Source organism: Convolutriloba macropyga, unplaced genomic scaffold, assembly GCF_964194025.1.
Source record: "Convolutriloba macropyga unplaced genomic scaffold, txConMacr16.3 SCAFFOLD_2912, whole genome shotgun sequence".
Lineage (NCBI taxonomy): Eukaryota > Metazoa > Xenacoelomorpha > Acoela > Convolutidae > Convolutriloba > Convolutriloba macropyga.
The window spans coordinates 1-21,645 of NW_027449656.1; the positions used below are offsets into that span (position 1 = coordinate 1).

A 21,645-nucleotide genomic window follows, 5' to 3' on the forward strand; every position below is an offset into this window, starting at 1 on the left:
GTATGAGTATTTTCGGAGTGTTTCACAGTTTGTATTTGTTATGATTTATTGGTGTTATAATGGGTTTTCTTACCATGAAGAGGGTGAAAGTAGTGAGGTGGGAAGATTGGCAGGTGGTTCCGTTCACACTTGGCACAGACTGCAACCCCGTCTGGGACCAGTACCTCGCTACAACACAAGAACAATAACGTCAATACCAACAAACACCATCAACAATTTTATACATCCAAACGTGTCCCAAATCCCCTCCGAATTAAAATCCGCTAGAATTTTTTGCCAGACCATTTTGGTCGAATAATTTTTGTGGAGGGATCGTATTAAAGTGGTATCAACAATAGCAAGCTAGTTTTTCATTTTCTGCGTGACGCCAAGTCGTAAGAAAAATTTTAAGGGCTGCAGCACTTCACTTCATAATGACTAAAGTGTGAGATCTATTTGACAAACGAAACATTTAAACAAAAACAATAAAAACGGAAAAAGGTTTAGAAAAGGTTTCACAAGTTCCTGATGAGACGTTACTGTTCAGAATTACAATCATATCACAGTTTTACAAAACTGATTTCATTTTTTTTTTCTTGTTCTTGGGCGAGTCCGCTGTGGCTATGCGGAGGGCTCGCATTTGTTGCTCCTTCTAAAATATTTTTTCGACCTTGACGCTATTTACAACAACAACAATAACCTGTAGCCAGAAATATTTGTTCACACTGCTCCTTGTAGATATTTTTCCGACCCGGCAAAATAGATAATAACTGCTTTTCAAATTTAACCGATTTTGCTTTACGGTCATAAAACTCAGACTTTAGAGTCTTTAAAATAGTTAAATCAAAGATCCCAACAATTAAAATAGCTTTCGTTACCAAATGAACATCTTATCTGTTAAATTAAAAAAATATATCGATTAAGATTACAGAGCGCCAAAGCTTTGATCTGAGGTATAAAATTTTTTTAACAACTTAATTTCACGCCCCTCATCAAAAAATGGAACTTGTTCCGGAAAACGAAGTGAAAAACTGCATTGTTTCGTTCCAGAGAGTTTTACTGCTCTATCAATTATATCTCGATGCATCACTCTAATTGAGTTGAAAGTGTCTCTAATTGAGTTGAACCACAGCTAATAGTTTTTCAACAGACTAGATTCTGCAGTAACTGATGCTGCTGGAGAAAAACGATAAGAAAAATTGTGTCATTAAATAACTGCGACATAATATTAGGCAATCAGCAAAAAATGATGATCTATTCTTTTTCGTCCGCCAGCTTCGTGGGCACATACTTTTACACCCCCTTCCTCCAAAAACAATTGAGGCAAGCGTTACTTGTTTTTGTTTTTCAAATTATGTGGGAACAATGGGTAATCAGTTTATTATGCATTTCTGTTAAAACCAAAACAACAATCCGATGCTGCTTAGTTATGGCCGTAAATTATTATTAAGAACAGGCCATAGGTGACCAGTTTAAAATTTGATTCTGGTTCATATATTTAGCAGTCAATGATAAAACTTATAACTTAAAGGATTACCTCATCCTATGTTGTATATATTCTGCCCCCTCCCTCCGATTCCGCCTTATTTTTTACAGCTCTAGCCTCACGGGCCAGTTTTCATAAAGAGTTATCATTTTGTTTCTGCGCAATCGCAGGGGATCAGCATTAGCATTTTAGTACTGTTCAGCTTTGTCCACTTTTTTGAGACTGAAACTTTCACGTGGTTCCATTATTGCAGCCAAGAGAGGTCAGATGTAAGTCAAGTTGAAGCTGTGGTTAAGTATGAGCACTCTCACACAGACAACTTGATGGAGGCAGGCACTCAAACCATCGATCATTGCCGTTTCAATCAATGGCTTTACCTCTCCGCTATCACAGTAACTTGTTTAAAAAGTAACGAGCTAATATAAACAAATTTTGTAACTGAGAGGTGGTAGATGATGGGGGTACATTTTTTATTTGTCTGTGCTCAGTTATCTAATAATCGAAATTCCATGAAACGCATGTATGCCTTAGGACTGGTTGTTAAAATTTTTCCTGACTTAAATCACAGGTAAGCAAAATAAAAACAAGAAGTTTTCAAAAATGAATAGGTCGCTCATCCAGACGCTTAGTAAGCTAAATCCAATTTCTGATAGCTTTAGTACTTGTTTATCTCAACAAATATAGAATTTACTTACACTGACCAGACAATTTTCCATATAGTTGTCGATTGAATAAATAAAACGGTAATCAAAAAAATAAAACAAAGCTAGAGCTCAAAGCATAAAAACGAATCTTCAAAATTTTCGATATCGCTTTAAGGTTTCTGGTTTAGTTTCAAGTTCGATTTTAATAAAAGAAATTTCATTTCGAGTTGGTCATTAAAACTTTCAAACGAGAGTGCCTTCTGTCGCTGTTTGTCTCTGCAAAGGTTTAAAGTGTTATCAGCTGGAATATTTAGTATCTGTTTGTCTGCACAAAACTGGCATATTTTTGCGCACGTGGGGGGGGGGGGGGGGGGGGGGTTGCGGGGAGGGGGGACAATTAATAAATTTTCCTCACCGTCTTCTTTCCAGAACACACACAGCGGCTCCGCTTTCTGAAACAAGACAAAATTTAATAAGTATTTTAAATTCCAACAGTTCAAAACGACTACAAAATTCAATTTGTCGTTCCTTTTTTTTTTTAATTTGTAGGCAATTTAATGCTCACTTTGAAATTTTTGAAGGCGCGTCAGGTTGTAAAATGAGCGGCCATTTTAATTGGGATTGAATCAAACTGTAACAAATGTCAATTTCTAGTGTCAAATTGCAAACTTAACCAAAATAAACAGAATTACGAAAGCTGAAACGGCAGCAATGAATTAAACATCTATTTTGTCAGTGCCTTTATAACACATACTACAGCCAAGCATTTCTGCAAAATATCAGTATATACAGCTTATATACTCGCAAATAGTTGTATAAAAGGTTTTTCGTTGGTATTTGCAAAGGCAATAAAAAGTGCATTTCTTACAAATAGGAATTTATTAAGCTACCTTTGGTATGTAATGATTAAAAGCGCTTTTCAATTTCGGGGAGTGACTTACGCAAATCGAAAAGATGTCTTTGCAGAGACGGCTAAACAACGTTTGAAATTGTAAAAGCAATTATTTTTCAAACAAAATTCCACAACAAAAACCAAATTTCCAATAATGGCCGGGAAAATTACGCTTAGAACAAAATCATAGTAATAAATTATTAAAATATTAACATAACTAAACTAAGCAACTTCAAACATAGCAAATATCCGTATGTTAAAACCGTTCCAAAATTTATATAATAGTCGAGATTAGATTTGCTCATAGTTTCTTTAGAAATTTCTTCGAGCTAAGCTTCTAATCCAAAATTATGGATTGTTTTAGAAGTAAAAGCAACCTAGACTTAACAAATGACGCTTTAAAGATTTTCCGGAGCCTGGTTTTGCTAAATATCGATGTGAAATTTGCCGTTAGGGGAAATAGAACCGAATAAGGGCGCAAAACTGGGCTAAATCTCGCGAGGAAAGCGTTGATTAAAACAAAAGGCATTATCTTTTGCGCAACATTATTATAGGAGTCAATTTTATGACTCAACTTTGATAAATTGTAGTCAGTTTATCGGTTTGAAGTTCAAAGAAACTGAAATTAGTTCTCCTTGTTGTTCCTTTTCTTTTAAACTAGTTCCTCAATAACGCATAAAATAAACCAATAAAAGAAGATAGGAGAAGTATTGCTCGTCAAAAAACCTTTTGATGGGCCATCCAAGTTTTGATGGGCCATCCAAGAGACTTAAATGCTGACTAATTTCAACGCCTAATCTACGGACTTCAATTCATAGTGGGTTGTATTTCAATTTTTTTTTGTTTTTTTTTTAATTTTGAAAAAAAATTACTTTATTATAATTTTGATTCGAATTGATGTCTGTCATCCGACTAGAGTAATGCAGATGCGAAATTGGCCCTAAATGAACAGGATAAAAATTTAGAAATTTATTTTACGAATTAATTTTTTCATTTAAATAATGATAGTCATTTTTATATATCTAGAGCAAACTCTACGATATTAAAAATCCTATTAATATCTATCTTCGGTTTTTAAAGTTAAATTAACAAAATGTCAATTAATCAAAATACAACCCGAAAACGTTGCAGTCAGTACAGTACAGATTCTAAAAGACCCAAACACTTAGAAGACAATGGACGGATTTTGTACTAAAATACAAATGAATTGATTAAGGAAAATGCAAATTAGCAAAACTCAGGCTAAATTTGCAAAAAAGTCAAATTATAACTGAAAACTTCACCGTAAAGCGAATTTCAACAATCTGGATACAAAATTGTGCAGTTCTCTAATAACATAAATCAGCTGTTGAGTTAGCTGCAAAATTTAAAACTACACGTGAGCTAGCTGATTCATGAAAAAAAGAATCAATTTCATCATTCTCAGAAATTGTATATTGCTCTGTTCTGAACAAAATTAAATTTATCAAAAAAATCTTTCAGTGACAACAAATATAAAATAAGAAATATAGCCAACAGATTACCGAAAACTACCTGGGATTGACACTCATGACCTCGAACAGAAACGAAAAAATAGAACATAACCGACAAACGTCGGACGAATTTCTCTCAAATGACTGGCGAGTAGGTGGCTTTGTCAGTAGCTACCTGCCGCTTAGGGCAGTCAGCATACGGTCATTTGAGGCGGCGTGAGGGTGGAGCGCGGGTGTGAAGGAAGGGGATGTGGGGTATCTCACAGAGGTCGAGCAGGTTATTGGTAGAATGATATGGAGGGGCGTGGTGGAGGAGGACTGGAGAAGAAGAGAGAGGGGTCGTAGCGGTCAAATTATAAATACCGGCCTTCACACCCTGATTTTACGTCTCTACACTTTTGGTGAATCGCATTCTTAGAGACAAGTAGAGCTTCTCTAACCGAACTGCTCAAAAACTTAGTACCCTCGGGCTTTACCCGTTTTTTGATAAAACTGAAAGTCAAATGGTCAGACAAAAAAACTATCACACCAAAATTCTGTTGCAAAAAAATCTTATTAAAAAGGCCAGCATTACTAGTATGATTGCTACAAAACTTTGTTTTAAGGACTCAACTTGCAGTCTGCAAAAACAATCTGAGTCCTTTCTGGTTTGAGAATACTTGCATTAAAACAGTACGACTAAAAACAGAAATTTTTCTGATGGAGACAAAAACTGTTTCCAAATAGTTTTTGCTGTTAATTTCAAAACATATATAAGTAGCATTGCAATAGGATTTTTACTGTATAAAATGTCAGTGAACTGCTATTTCTATAGTAAAGCTTTTTTTGTCCTTTTCACTTACTTTAACAGGGTAGTTACAAAATCAATTTAAAATTTAACAAAATCAACAGATTTTAAACTCTATATTTTCTTCTGTCGCATTAGAATTGTCGTGCATAAATTTTACCTAACTGAGAAGAATCGCTTTTGCAATTTTATCAACAATCTATTGTTTTCAATTCATTTGTCTTGCTTCGAAATTTAAAAGGGTTGCCGATTGAATACTAGAAATCCCAGAAAACTAAAAATCTAGGTTAGTTTAAGAAACAAAACTACCATGAACTTTGTATCAGAATATTGGCCCGCAACAAGTACACCCAAGCTTTTGTTCCCAACAGGAAGAAAAAATAGAATTTATATTCTTCCCCCGCAGAAATGACCATCTGGAATTGACGTTGCTAAACCACTATAAATGTACACAAAAATTTTAATGAATAGTAACACTTTTTATTAGGCTATAAAAGCCACAATTACTGATAAAAACGCATAAGCTTATTTACAGAGGCTAATAAAGACAAAAATTTTGTTGACGGGAGATTAGATCCAAAATCCGATAAATTTATTAAAAAGCATAAAAATTCACAAAAGTTCAATTTGAGCATGAAAAAGTCCATAATGATTGTAAAAGACACATACGAGTAATTTTCCCAGATACAAAAATTTTTCCCCATAGAAATGCAATAATTTGTCATCAAATGATAATAAATTATCATTTTCCCCGTTTTCTGCACAATAGGTTTGGAGTTACATTTTTTGTTATTCACTAATTTTGCTCTTGTTGAGTCGCATCTACACTAAACCTGAGCTTGAAATATAACTCAATAACCAAAGCAAAATTATCCTAAATTTAGCACGACTAATTCACTAAAATTACAACTATAAATAACCAACTGCAAAATAGTTTCTCAGCCGTTAGTAATAAATCATTTCCAGCAAAACTGAAAATATGGGAAAAAAGAAAATTAGCAAGTTAAGCGATGCTAATTTTTCGCAGCTTAAGAATCCGAAATACTGTTATAGTGAGTTGAAAATGTGACGAAATGAGATGAAGAAAAGGATGTTTCATTTCCTGAAGTTGCATCTCTCCTCCAAATAAAAAGGTCTGTAATCCTTTCTCACGCTGTTTTTGATACAATATCATCTACACTACCTCCGTTTGATTGACATTTAACTAAAATGGTCATTTCGACAATTGCCATCCGTAGTAAAAAAATCACAAAAAATACGATTTTAGTGATCACTCCTAGTTGTGCAAAAACTTTTTTGAGTTTTTTTTTAAATTCCAAACATGTAAATTGAGAAAATGGATCTATTCCGTTTGTGCCCCCCCATTACATAGTAAGCCATAAAGTAAAAATATGGCACGTTATTCCGGGGGTGCAAATAATATGCACCCGCTAGGCTTGTGGGGGGGGGGGGAGGGGGTAACCGGAAAAAATCATATGATCTAGAGCTTAGCAGAAATGACATAAAATGAGAGAGGTAAATGTCGCCTAGCATTATGTAAATTTGTTCATCAATTAAAGTTGGCCGAACTTTATTAGACTAGTGGAGACAGTTTCCTGTCAATAGCACAAATGGTTATCAGGAATAAGTAGAGAGCAAAATTATCCTCTTGTAAAAATGATGTGTCTTTTCTCCAGTTTTCGCCAATATATTATACTGTATTGCTCTAAAGTAAAGTTGGCTTTAGTTTTGGAAATATGATTAAGTGGGGGGGGGGGGGTGGGGGGTGAGATGGGCTTTTAACCTTCAATCTCTCCCACCCCACCCCACCAGAGCCTATTAAGCGGTGGGATAGCTATTACAAATTTTCTGTACCGTAATAGAGGTGTTAAGTTATCAATTATAGATGCTTACATTCTACATAGAAGTTGACATTTCTCTAATTTTTAGGGACCCGACAAACAAAAACAAATATCAAACTTAACAAACGAACAAATCAAGGAAACTCACCTGAGTAGCTGTAACTGGGAAATTGACTTTGATCGGGTTGTTCGAGTTCAGTTCCCTGACTGGAAATTTATTGTTCAGATTCACAGACACCACTCGCCCCCCATCTGGGAAAAATAGTCCCTCCAACGCATTCTGCCCGCCGCCCGAGCCAGGGATAGAGCCAGCAGGGTTGAAAAAATAGTCATTTTTGTATGTAATAATTTGGAGTCTGTGCGTTATTTGCTGGTTTTGAGGTCTTTGTAAGTTTCCAAACCCAAAATTTTCAGGTTGTTGTCGTTTCTGCTGACTTCTAGTGCTTTCTTTGGGTGTGTTTATTGTTTGTTTTTGGGTTATGGGGGCTGCTATTGGATCTGATAAGGGCGGATTATTGTTGTTGTTGTTTACGGTATTTATTTTTGTTATTGTTGTTGTTTGTGATATTGGACTGCGGTTGTTGACGCTGGGGTTGTGGTTCACAATACTAGCGGCATCTTGTTTGTTAAGTTGAGATGGTGATATTGTTTTGCTTTTCTCTCTCCCTGCGTTTCGCTTCACTAATTCTGATGATGATGATTGGAATGATGAAGGGCTTTCCTGGTTGGGAATGCTCCTCTTTGTAATACCTGTGCGCCCGCTTCCCTGATTAGGTAGGAATCCGGGGGTCTGGGTTTGTTTAGGATAGTTGTTGTTGTTTTTGTTTACTATTTGCTGTTGGTTGTTTACTCGGGGTGATTTGAACACCTCTGGTGGCACGTGAACAGATACGAATCCCTAGAGAAATGTAAATCACGTATTGGCATCATCATAGATGAAGTAAACAAATAAACAAAAATAACAAAATTGATGGTGAAAATTGCATTAAAAATGAATTTGCTACGAATCGAGACTCAAAATTTGCCATTCAAAGTTAGAATTAGACAGTAATTTCATTCACAACGAGCATCAAAATATATGAACATCAAAATAATTCGTGTTCCTTAAAAAATATTAATGTTACAAAAATGCATGTTTCTTTCATATTTTTAAACATTAATTCGTCAATTATCCCCAAAATCATTTTGAACGTCTAGCGCTGAAGAAAAAGCATATTAAGCTATTTCAAAAATTGCATACGAACATTATTTAAGCAAAAAAATTTATTAGTGAAAAATTTTATCCTAGAGACAAAAATAGGGGGAGTTTGGCAAAAATTATCAAAACTAAAATAATTACAACATACTTTATGCGAGAGCACCTAAGACTAATTCACAAAACTGAAATATAAGGTTTACATTTAAACCAATGATATAGATTGCAAAAATTTTGTAAATTAATGAAAATTGTCACTTATATTAGTAGATCTGCCTCATGCTTAAAATGCCAAAATTGTGAGTTTGGCGATAACAGTAAAATGGACAATTTTAAGATATTTTGAATATAGATGACTGTAAACCTAGCAGAAAATAGCTAGGCTTTTAGTTTTGATCTGCATTATTAAATATAACGGACTAACGTCGGTCGAATTGCTCTCAAACGACCGGCGAGCGGTTGACTTCGGTAGTGCCCAGCTAGGCCTTAGAGATGCTTGCATGGGGAGCAGATATGTTGGGGGTGGGGGGTTCAACGATTAGAGGGGTAGGGTTGCGAGGGCTGGAAGAGGGGGTCACAACCGCCAGGTAGAGGAGGGAGGACTGGGGGAGTGGTGTTGGGGTGACGAAAAATCAGTCAAGCGAAAAATCGCATAAAAAGACTAAAAGTCTAATATAATTGCTATCAATTTCGTTTGAGAGCAATTAAAAAAAAACACGGAGAAAAAGTGCTAAAACTGTTATTTAGGAAAAAATAAAATTTTAGTTTTTTTTTTATTTTCGTATTTGCTGTCGTATTTTAAGTTGATTTACGTATTTATTGAATGAGACAGCTATGATTTCGTTTTAAAAGTTTGCTAAATTTAACCTCGACAAACATATATTAGATTGAACTTTATTCTTCCAATTAAAGTAAATAAAAGTCATCCTTACGAAAAAATTATTGCAATGCAAAGCAAAACAGTTTTTAAGTGCATTAAAAAATTGCATCAAAGAGTGTAAACGTTTAAGGAAAACAACAGTAATGAGTTGGAACACATTCATGGAAGAATTTGAAATTGCTTTGCGACGTGCGCGATCAAGATGTCAGATAAGGTAATTAACGCCAGAAAATGAACATAATGATTTTATTAGACTGCTCACCTATCACTTCTATAGCTCTTAAAAATATAAACAAGGCTACCATAGAAGCATAGTTTTTCTATCGAGCTTCAAAACTCTGACCAAAAATTTTGCAATCGAACTGATCAAGTTTTATAGAAGAGACAACCGTTTTTTAGAATAAATTGATAAAAATTGGCTCTATATTTGTAAGACTATTAACAGAAACAATAAGAAGGTTGGATAAACCAAAAAAATCATCCACAATTCACAATATTTGAAACTATTAATAAAGCGATTAAAATAAACTTTTGTATGCTAGATTGTTGCGATTAGATAAAACGACTGAAAAGCAACTAATACATTCAATAGAAAATAAAGATACCAATCAAAAATTTGGCTGGCCCAAATTTTTTAAATCAAACTCATGGTGACTTTAGCCAGTTTTGAGCCTTTGATCAGCCTGCAACTGCGCTTAATTCAATTCAAATTGTACATTCAGGCAGCTTATATCCCTCAAAAACGAAAAGTAGGCAAAAAATGAAAACAATGATTTGAAAAGCAAATTTTTGTGAAAAAAATGTACTTAAACAGTTGCTAAAAATGTTGCTAAACTTTTTTTGTAACTCCGCGAATAGCTATTCATGCATAATAGAATATTGAAAAACTGATATCTCTGATATCTTATATTTTGGCCTGCCAAAAATTAAACTGCGAGAAAATGTGTACATCGGTCGAATTATGAGGTACGTTCTGGTGTAATTTGAATCAGACTTGAAATTTTGATTTTGACAAGTTTATCTTTTTCCAATATAATCCAAATGTACCGTTAATGTCAAGGATTTCAGCACACCTAAATTACCTTTTTTGGAAAAAATAAACGAGAAGCAATCAAACGAAAAAAATAATTCAACAAATAAAAATAATAAAGGCTGACGTCATAAACCTGCCAACAATTTTATAATTTACAAGTTTATAGCAGTAATAAAAATCATAACAAAAAGTGTTTTTCCACCTTGCACTGAGCGTTATATTGTCTTCAAATAAAAACTGCTGGTTCGCTTTTCAAATAAATAAAATAAATTGATAACAGCTACTCAGCTTTGAGCGAAAACTACAAAAATAACGTCGATAAACCTTGTAAAGCACATACCATACATACCTGGGCTTATATTTACACTTTTTGTGAATTAGGTTTGTTCACACCATCCGCTCTGTGGAGCTTTCGCAAAAATAGGATTACCCGATGTAAGTAGAAATGTACAAAACATACGGATATAAAATGAACCAGAGATAATCAGAAAATAGGAAGGAATGTCCAGGTAGGGTAGTTAGTTATTGATTAGCAAAGCAGATATAGAATTAGGTTGTACCTTGTTGCTTTAGGCTAAAATTTCTTCAGTTGTAATATAACACGAACAGTTGTAGCGTAAATTCGCTTGGATATGATAGATACAGAAATGGTAATAATGGTACTACCTTAGCCAGCAGTGAACGGTACACGTGTTATCTAAGCAGATTACTAGTACAATAAATATACCTCAAAATCCTCACTGGATATTTCTACCAACAAAAGCAGAAAATGGTGGAAAAGAGGAAAAAATAGTTGACTGGTACTAACCACACACGCGATTAGTTACGGTTTTGGTTATAGTAATGGCTAAACAAAGTACTAACCTAGATATAATGCTGTTACGACTGTATAGTCTTCTTTTTTTCAGCCGTGCTGCCTTTATTCGCTGCTTTTTGTGTAATAATTCCTCGTGAAAAAATGTGAGCATTTTAGAGGAACATTCAAGTTGCTCTCTCCGTTAATTTATACCCCCTTTCAAATCACCCTGCCAAGTTTCATCACAGAATTTGCCCAAAACCGACTGACCTCAGAGCCGAAAAATTAAAAAAAATTGCTGATAATTTAGAGTTGTATTGCTCAGTTTTTTATGTTAGCCATTTGTCGCTTTGTGCATAAATGTCACTAGTATAATACTGCGATGTTTTATAAGTTTCCAATGATAAGGATAAATGAAATTCAATTCTCGTAATTTCAACTATAAACTAATTGAAAATATATAACTAAGATCTATAATTCAGATAAAAAACAAGTCGGTGTTTTATAGATTTATAGATGTTTAACCATCAGAAACTATATCTTTTTTGCAAAATATTAACTAATATTAACTGTTAACTTAAACTTTGTTGTAATAATTAACTTCAGCAAAAAGCAAGAATTTTAATTCAAAGTTGATATTAACGAACGCTTAAGGTATAAAAGCTTCAAGAAAAATTCTTCTAAAAGAGACAATCGGCCTAGCGAACTCTGCAGTTAATTCGTTCAGCACCTTCTGGCGATGTTTTTTCATCCGTTTATTATGCCATTACTAAACTGCCGTCGTGTATGTATGGATGCATCGGTTTCTCACACCCCCCTCCCCCCTCCCCCCTTCAATCCACCCCAGCCGCTGCTACCTTTTCCCAGCTCTCTCTGCGCGCAATTTCTACTTCTTTTCCTTGCTGTCATTTTCGCACCCGTCACGCGTAATAGCGTAGAGCATATTTGGAAGCTACTCAACGATGGCGGGAAATGTAGCAGTGAAAAATGAACAAAAAGCCCCGGGGACGTGAAGAAATGGCATACCAGGAGCGGGGGGTGGTGGTTAAAAGAAGGAGAAATGTAAAACGCTGCGAGAAAAGGCGAAAAAATGAAGGAAAAAGAAGGATGAACTACGTATCATATAATATATATTTTTGGGAATAACATAACTACTCGAAATATAACATTCTACACAATTTTTGCTTTGTCTACGCTTTGTTCTGTTGAAAAGAAAGAAAAAAAAGTTAAACTTGAAATTATGTTTTACCAGCTGTCTTTATATACAACATATTTCACTTTTGTCAGTCCGCTAACGAAGTGAAGATTATCAACACAGCGGAATAATGTTTAATGTTTTCTTGCCAAGTCTTGTGGCGTGACGCAGCTAGCGGAAAATTGTCACAAAAAATTTACCCCCGCCCTCTAATTCACTCTCTCATTTTCACTCATAGCTGCTGTCGCTATTTCAGCCCAGTAATTTGCGGGTAGAAATTAGGCGCTTTAAAGAGCGCTGATAAACCTTTTTAGACTTAAAGATGCCTTCACTTGCAACCTCTTAACGTTGATAAGATACACCCTGTGACAAAAACAGTCAAGGTAGCAAATTATAAACATTGAAACGGGTAGATAACATCTATTAGAGCGCGCAAATAAAAAGCCGTTTATTACGCTTTTACCCAAAAAACAAGTAAAAATTGCGATTGAACAAAAATCCAGATAATGTAACATCTTAACGAAAAATAATCCGTGAACAGGGTAAAAAAATAGGATATATTTTTCTCAACTCCAATGAATTTAGAATTACCGAAACAGGATATTAAAGTAACTCGAGGACGTTGTGGCGTCATTTTGGTCAAGTGTAACGAAGTCGCATAATTCGGGATCAATCGATAACTAATATACAGAATCCCTTGGAAATATTTCGTTGTCAGTAAACGTAGACAGAATTCATTCTGGTATTTTTCAAGAAAAAACTAATTACTGATTTTCAGCAGCTCCATTTAAGCATCACAGCAAAATCAACTCAATAATTTGGCTTTAAAATGATTAGACTAAACTATTTAGAGCAAAAATTTGTTGAAGCAACTCAACAGCTTAATAAAAACTTCCGAAGGTCTTAATACGAAAGACACTATGTCAAAAAGACTTCCACAAAAAATAGCGTTTTTAGAAAAGGCTGAAGGTTTTATCTTTTTAAAGAATGTTTGAACATAATGGTATAGCTGCTATGATGTCATTGTTATGGCGCAGCTTAATTAGTCTGATAACAAGCACTATGAAAGGAAGTCATAATTAACAAACAAAACAATTCATGATAACGCAACTCATGATAACGCAAACATTAGCAAAATTCCAATTTATGTTTCCAAATAGAGCTGAAAGTAGGTGGACTAATCCTGCTTAATTTTTGTCATCCTGTACTTATACTTTCGATGATAAATTGATTCTTTCTTTATTTATTTATTTCTTTCTTACTTTCTTTTTTATTCTTTCTTTCTTTCTCTATATTATGGCCCACGTGACCTATTTCAAAAACTTGCTTTAACTGACCGGTGCCATAAATCAAATAATCGAATAACGCGATTTGTAGAAACCAGAGCGCAACTTTTTTCATGATTAATTTTGATTTATTAACATGTAAACAGCAACTCATGATAACGCAAACATTAGCACAATTCCAATTTATGTTTCCAAATAGAGCTGAAAGTAGGTGGACTAATCCTGCTTAAGCACCAAATAGATGAATCAAATTAGAAAACAAAAGAATTGTGAAACTCTGATTTCTTGTTTTCTGATAATTTTCAAGCCAACCAAATTAAAAATAATCAGACATCCAAGCATGCAGCTCAGGAGAATATTATTGTATATGTTGTTATATTCAAACTAAATATTAAAAAAGCGTTCAAAAAACATTTATGCGCATCAAAGAAATTAAACCTCTGCAACCACATCACGGTCATGGAGGGCGCCCACCGACCCTCAGGGTTAATTTAACGTGATGTTATTTTGGATTATATTTCATTTATAAAAAATTATTGAGGCGCCTTCATAGAAGGCACCGTGATTTATTTTATGCTGTCAAAATTTGATTTCTTTTAAATTTCTAAAGATGTTTATTAACAGTTTTTTTTCTGAAATTTGCAATTTTTATCAAGAATTGTTTTCTTTCTATTAGTTAACGAAGTTTTAATGCTCACTTAAGCAAGCTTTAATATGTAGTGTAGGTGGGAAAACAGTAGTGGAATGTTAGAAATTAGCATTTAAGATTTGCTTAGTAATTTGAGTCAGATATTTGAAAAGTTTTAAGTTTTTTTTTCAATTCTAATAAGTTTATCATCCATGATCTATATATTTTTAGGCACGCTGTGCAGTAGGCCAAAAGACCTAATTGCGTATCCTTTCCTAGCGTGAGGTTTAATACACTTTGCTGATTGTGCCATTATATTTTAAACTTTGTTATTTTTTATTTAATTTTTGTCATCCTGTACTTATACTTTTGATGATAAATTGATTCTTTCTTTCTTTATTTATTTCTTTCTTACTTTCTTTTTTATTCTTTCTTTCTTTCCCTATATTATGGCGCACGTGACCTATTTCAAAATCGAATATGACAAGGAAAAAAATCTAAAGAAAATGACAAGAGTAGCGCACAAAACGGATTATTATTTTAAAATATAATCACACTGCAAAAAAAACGCGATTTGTCGAAACTAGAGCGCAACTTTTTTCATGGTTAATTTTGATTTATTAACATGTAAACAGCAACTCATGATAACGCAAACATTAGCAAAATTCTTTTCGAATTAGATTATTTATTATTCCCAGGAGAACAAAATACTTGCACTAATAAGTTTCAGCATACCAATCTTCAAGTAATTGTGAATTGCTAGTGACCAGTATCGTCTATCAAAAAAAGAAGCCAGCCATAACAATTAATATAAACCCTAATACTGAGAATATGAATTTTTATCATTCTTTGAAGTGCTTTTCAATCAAATAAATCTTAGAAAAAATAGAGTGATAATCCGCTAAAAATCCAAACAAAGTATATTTAATTCGGAAATTCTAATAAAGGAATAATAAATCAAATTATAGCAACTTATGAACAAAAAATGAAAACATTTTATTGTAAAAACAGCCACCTGTTACGATTACAAATAAAACAAAATATTTAATCTGAATGTATCGTCAACATCACTTCAATCTTACTTCAAAGGAGATTATCACAAACATCGAGAAAACACCAACGATTTCACATTTTATTTCACGAATTCATGAGAAGTTATGTCGAAGTCATGAAATAAACGAAAACGAAAATGGTATCGATAACGAAACTAGTCACTTTTATAATTACGCTAAAAAACTATTCTAAAGTGAAAATCAGAAAACAAACCCAAAAATTATTAACAGATGACTCGATTAAGGAATTAACGAAAACTGAATTTAAAACAATTCTGTTCTGTATATTTCGTGCAAACGTATCACAGCGTTCAAATTATTGTTCTGAACCCAATTGTGAGTCTGTGTGTGTCTGTGTGTGGGGGGGGGGAGGAGGAGGAGGAGTAGGAGGAGGGACTATATACTCAAATTGGATTCTTTTATGTGAACACGTAATGTTTGGCATGATTTTGTTCACTTCTAGCGTTATTTTTTGTTCATATTAAGACTTTTCTCTATCAAAATGTTAGTTCAAAATTAAATTTTCAGCTACAAAATGTAACAATTTTGTGTTCGTAGTAGACGAAAGTCGAAAAACGGCTAGTTTCTGTCTCATAGAGAAGTTTATTATCAAAAATTTCGAATTCTATTGGAAAGCTGTTTTTTTAAACCTCGTCGTAGTTTTTAATTTTTAGGTATTTTAGAGGCAAGTGACTTTTCATATCAAAGACCCATTAATTAAAAACCTTTTTTATGGCTTCAACTCTTAGTTTTCTAATTTTAAGGGAAATTTTGAAGTTTTTTTCAATACTTTTATAAATTTTTGTAGTCCTTTGGCGTAGACTCATTAGCTAAAAGTGCGATAGACTTCCTAAGGAGCATTAAGTGAAATTATCTAGTGTTTTGAATGACAGCTAATGGCTGTTAAGACTTTTGAATCTATTCAAAAAAAATTCTGTGAGTTTGTAGCTCAGTCTTACCAATGACAGAACCCGAATTCTTTCAACTGACACCAAAACTAATCTGGTTAGCGGTTCTATCTTCTAACTATTGATTTTATGACTTCGATGCTACGAGTTTTCCTTTTTTAAAATTCCTTTGTTCCATATTTCGTCGTAAAAACCTTAGCCTCCAATTAAAGATTAAAAGAACTTATTTAATGCTGTCAGTTTATAGCTCACAGTCTGGAAGTTCATGATAACATTTATTTTCAAAAAAATTAAATTTTAAATTTAAATGTCCGATGCTCTGTTTGTTGGACAATATGCGTTTTCAATATAATTTATCCCAATGGTTTTCGAATGAGGTTCCAATGAACATATTTAATATTGAAGTTTATTCTCACCGAATTAGTAATTTAGTTAGAAAAAGTAAATTTTGTAGTTCAAATTTCATCTGTTTTTTTTTACTTTGTTACTAGGTGCTTTTAAATTTAGATATAGAGTTTTTTAGAGTAGTTTGGGTGTGTAACAATTTGTTTAAGCTCAAAAATCTAATTTTTTAACATCGCTTCCTTTGGGTGACTATTAAGTCAAAAATGTAGATGAGCTCGGGTCGGAACATTATGTGCGAACGCACATTACCAAGCCCCCTTGTCTTATTATGGTATCATGCACGATTTATGGTAACCAGCTGACAAAAACAAAAGAGCTATGGATGGCAGAAGAGCTAAACAAAAAAAAGTTGAAATTCTTTAGTTTCGATTTGTATTTGTTTTCTAGTTTTTTTTTCATCTAGAGGTTAAGGCTTAATTGGCAGTAGGTCTGCTTGATTTCCGCCCATAAAAAGAATCTAGATAAAAATTTGTTCACATTAGACCAATTTTACACGTAGTCTGTTGGAAAAAATGCCCTTAACATTTTCGGTTGAATAGGGTCAATTTAATTAAAAGTGACATGATTTATGTAAAAACTACCCACGTTGGTAAGTCTATTTTGACGTGATCCTATTTACCCATTTAGCCTAATTATGTTCAATTTGTCAAACAAGTCAATTTTATTTGGATCTGAAAGGAATCGAACACAAAGTCTGTTAAAAAAAACAGCGCTTGTCCCTCGAAAAGCCCAACCCAACGAGAAGGCGTGAATGTGAACAAACTTAATGCTTATCAAAACCAGGTGTGAACAAGCTAAAATCTGAATTGACAACAAAAGGTCTTGATAGATATCAATATAAAGGGTTCAAAAGTTAATATTGGAGAATGCTTTTAGATTTTTTCTTATTAAATAAAAACTTTTAGCCATTTGATGCGTAACAAGAACCATTTTGAAAATTTTTGTGTAATGACAGCATGATAAGCTAAGCCCTGAATATGAGCGTTTGTGTGCATTTGTGAACGTGCATGCGCGTGAGTGTGTGTGTGTGTGGGGGGGGGGGGGTGATTGCCAGTGTAAACACCCTGGCTAAATCGATAAATTTCCCTTTATCACTAATAATTTTTACAATACACCTTTTTAACAAATTTACTATCAAAAAATTGAAAGTGAAAGAGAATTTATACAGAAAATTTACAAAATTGCAATTGGTTATTGGAAAGGTAAAAAATGATTGTTTTCGGTCCTGTTGAAACGTGTGGGTGTTGTTTTGTTCAGTAGCAACCCGTCAACTTTGAGTATTACAGAAATCGTTTTCTAATTTCTTTGCAAAAAGTAGGTCTGTCTTATCAACGGATTGCGATAATTTCAACCACAAGTTTTTTTTCAATTTAATCACTCTTCCATCTAAAGTACACATAACAGGTGTATAGTGTAATAGATTACTTACCAGGTTTAAAAAGCATATTAAAGGACGCCTATTATAAAAAGAAACGCCTAAGTAGTTGGCTACTCAGTTGGATAACGGTCAAAAATTGTTGACGTCTGTCATACATTTTTGTTTCTGAAGTGACTATTTTCAACTAAGCTCTAGTAAATGTTAATCCCCGTTTCGGTTGCAAAATATCTAGGATCAGCCGACACAGAAACAAAACAAAGTGCCAAAAAAGAAAACAGAAATCAACAATGATCTATTCACAAATATGCGTTACAATTGACAAAATATTGCAATGAAGCCATACAGAAAATGCAAATTGCTACTACTTCAACCGTTTCTGTCCAAAAAACCCATTGATCGTTTGTTTGTTGACAATTTTATATAATTCAAAGTTAATTTATTTTTTCGATAGATTTTCAATTTTGTTTCAAACAGCATTTAACTTTATTGTTTGAAATGTATCAATTAATTTGCACCCATCACAGTAATTGTATCGTTGTAACGTGAATAATACGAACAACAAACCTCTATTTTAATACATGGCAGCAAAATGATCAAATGAAAAGCAAAATAAATTCAGATTTTTAGTCCAGTGGTAAACGTAAGAAAAGAGGTTCTAAATATTAAACGTTCGGTTAATAGGTATCACATTTTCTTCAAAACATGGGAGACTGCTTTATATAGAGAGCCTCAGAGGAACAGACGATGGCAAAAAATATCACAATTTTCAATTCTCCAAACATATAAATCAAAGTTCAAATCAACATCCTCATAACAAACGAAAAAATGATCTCATATTGAAAAGCTGAAAAACTCCCAAAAATTGCATTTTTTCCAAATTGAAATGAAAATAATTACTTACTAGAAATTAATATATAAAAATGGGCAGTTTTCCTCAGCTGAGCAAAAGCTTGTTACTTTACTAATTTAAAGTAGTGTCATCCCGGAGAGATTTTAAAGAGTATGAGCTCTGAAAATTTATGGCAAGCGAGTTCTCCACAAGAATATCCGCTTTAATCTTCCTTCGTATTGATATATACGTTTTTCAGAATGTGGGCTGATGTTCTCATTTCAGCCATTGCAATTTTTACCATTCAGCTGTTGATGCTTCTGTCTGATAAATGAACAAAAATTAGCGGACTTTGTGCAGCCCGACAAGCCTTGATGTTTTTCTCATAAAGTATATTTCCTTTTTAGATATCAATATCAGCAAGTAGTCTCACTTTTGAGTTAAACAAAGCTACGTTTTTGAGAACAACAAAATTGTTTTTTAGGGCAAGGGACAGTTCCTCCGCGGGCAACTATGATACCATCAAGTTCAGTAGATGTGGATGAAAATTTTATTATTTGTCGTTTTGTCACATGAAAATGCTTGTTACAGTTTATCCTGAAGGTTAGGCAAGGTCATTTGAAAAAAAAAACAAGCATTAATAATTACAATAATTAATTTCAATAAAAATCTAAGAAGGTCTCATGGGGTCTGTCGTTTTGAACAAAAAGTTTAATATTCCATTTACCAGATTGCATCAACGCATTTAATTTATTTTACTGTTGACTGTTTACCCGGGATGCCCATCGTACAAAATTCTTAGTAGTCATACTAAGTCATATATGATTCTTAGTATTTATACTAGGTCACATATGATTTGTATGAACTATTGGTAGTCATACAAGGATCATATGATTTTCAGGAAATCATACAGGTATCATACAGGTATCACTGGTTTATTTATTTATTTATTAGTAATCTCACGAAGATCGTACTAGGAAAAACGCAATGATTTGTATGACATCATATATGATCTTTGTATGACAACTAAGAAGTGGCGATCCGGGTATAGTTTCCCGTTAATTATGTTAAAATTTAAAAAAAAAACTATCCTCAAAATTTGTTTCTATTCCAGAAATTTGTGAAATTGAAACATTTTTCAGCCAACTGTCGCATTTGATTCAATTCCTAAATACTAACTTCTTAAATGTTCATTTGCTAAGATACCTAAAAACACATTAGGCTGGACTTCAACAAAACTTTTTAAAACAAAATAAGCCAAATATTTACAATCCCAATTTCAATTACAATACCAAGGAATGGAAACGGAATCATAATTAGAAAAAATAAAGGCCGACAAAGTGCTGAAAATTTTTGAAAACACATAAAAAGTCATAAAAAATACTTTGGGAAAAATGGTTGATTGTGATGATTATTAGCTATAATTATAGTTGAAAATTTATATCATAAGCATATAAAATAACAATACAGGTTAATAGTTTTGACAACACTTAGGAGGTATCTATCTTTAAGGGATACCATAGTACTGGAACAAAACTGCATCAATCAAATCAAAGCACGATAGATTGAAAATTATTGTGGATTCTCCAGGCCAATATTAGGCCCTATTTTCGAGTTTACAAGAGATAAACCCGTTTGGCCATGCCTTATCAAGTACATACAGGCCATGCCACAGTAGTCCTTAGGAGTTGATTTGAAACTATCAAAACTGAATCTATTATCACGACCGAACTTGCTATGAGCCATAGCATTTGTGTGTTTTTAAATCTGTTTGTCCAATTCAACTTGAAAAAATTTGATTTTTAATCTAAATTGTCACAATTTTTACATTTTGATTTTGATCTACTGTTTTTCTATCTATTGCCCCAGCACCAATGTTTAACCAGTAGAGGTCAAAACCATTCAAATGCTTACGTTAAATCAATAATTTACTATATTTTAATACAAGCTACTCGTTAAATCATGAGAACCTGCTCTCTCCCGCTTCGAGGGAAAATTTTCGCTACATCCATACCCCAAAGTTTGAAAAAGAACTCTAACTTCGAGAGGAGGGGTGGGTAGTTGTAGGCGGCGACCACGGCCAATAGTTGAAATAACCCAAACCTACATCGGGTGGTGTTTTTTGAGAGTATATGTCATAATTTAATTTTAAATATGTTGAATTTTTTGTTCATGGTAAGTTTTTGAGTTTAAAGGGAATATTTTTTAATTAATTAATAATAATATTTTTTCTGATACACAAGACAACAGTACATTTATAAATTTATAGTCATTGAAAACAATATTAGGTGTTTGTAAATATGATAAAGCTGCAACAGCAAGAGTACTATTAGATCAATAGATCTGCCCGCAAGTGTCGCTTTCTAAGAGTATAAATTCAAAGTTGCTCTTCATTAATCGTCATGCGTGGTTTAACGATAAATTGTTGTTTCGTTTAAACATCTTTCTGAGGAGCGCGGATAAATGGAAACAGTCCATAAATTAACCCAAAACTTACATCGAGTGAGGTGTAATGCATCCCTTCTAGCTGGGCGAGTTTGTCGTCTTGTGTTATGATGATGACATTGACAATCTCCCCGCCCAGAGTGAGAACTCGTCTCTGATTAGCTAGCTCCGCCCCGCCTCCTCCCAGCTCTGGGGCAACAGTGGGGGAGTAGAACTGCAGGGCTGTTTCTTCTGTGGCCATTACAAAACGACGAGCTAGATCTTCCAGATCAGCGACGATTCTGAAATAACCATTTAATCGTTTGAACCATAAACATCAAGAGAGAGAAAAAAAAACGATTTGTAAATTGTGCATAAGATAAGCTTGATAGAAAACTCTACTTGTTCAACGTATACTTGGCCAGACAGATGAAGCCTTGAGGAACAAGAAAGAACAATAAAACGGGGATATGAGACGCCCAATTTATTTACAGTTGGTGCGGTGGCTGGAATAACAGGCTTGTAAATAAGAGAT

At 33.6% G+C, this 21,645-nt stretch overlaps 1 protein-coding gene across 1 annotated transcript; it reads right to left on the reverse strand.

Annotated features, from left to right (window-relative positions):
- Window positions 1-21: 21 nt before the first annotated feature.
- LOC142355225 (uncharacterized) lies at window positions 22-21,430 on the reverse strand. Its single transcript, XM_075407456.1, has 4 exons — window positions 21,184-21,430; window positions 7,250-7,999; window positions 2,525-2,561; window positions 22-168 (listed from the first exon to the last, which is right to left on the reverse strand). The coding sequence occupies exons 1-4, from the start codon at window positions 21,370-21,372 to the stop codon at window positions 23-25; spliced, it is 1,122 nt and encodes a 373-aa protein (XP_075263571.1). The 5' UTR covers window positions 21,373-21,430; the 3' UTR covers window position 22.
- Window positions 21,431-21,645: the final 215 nt, after the last annotated feature.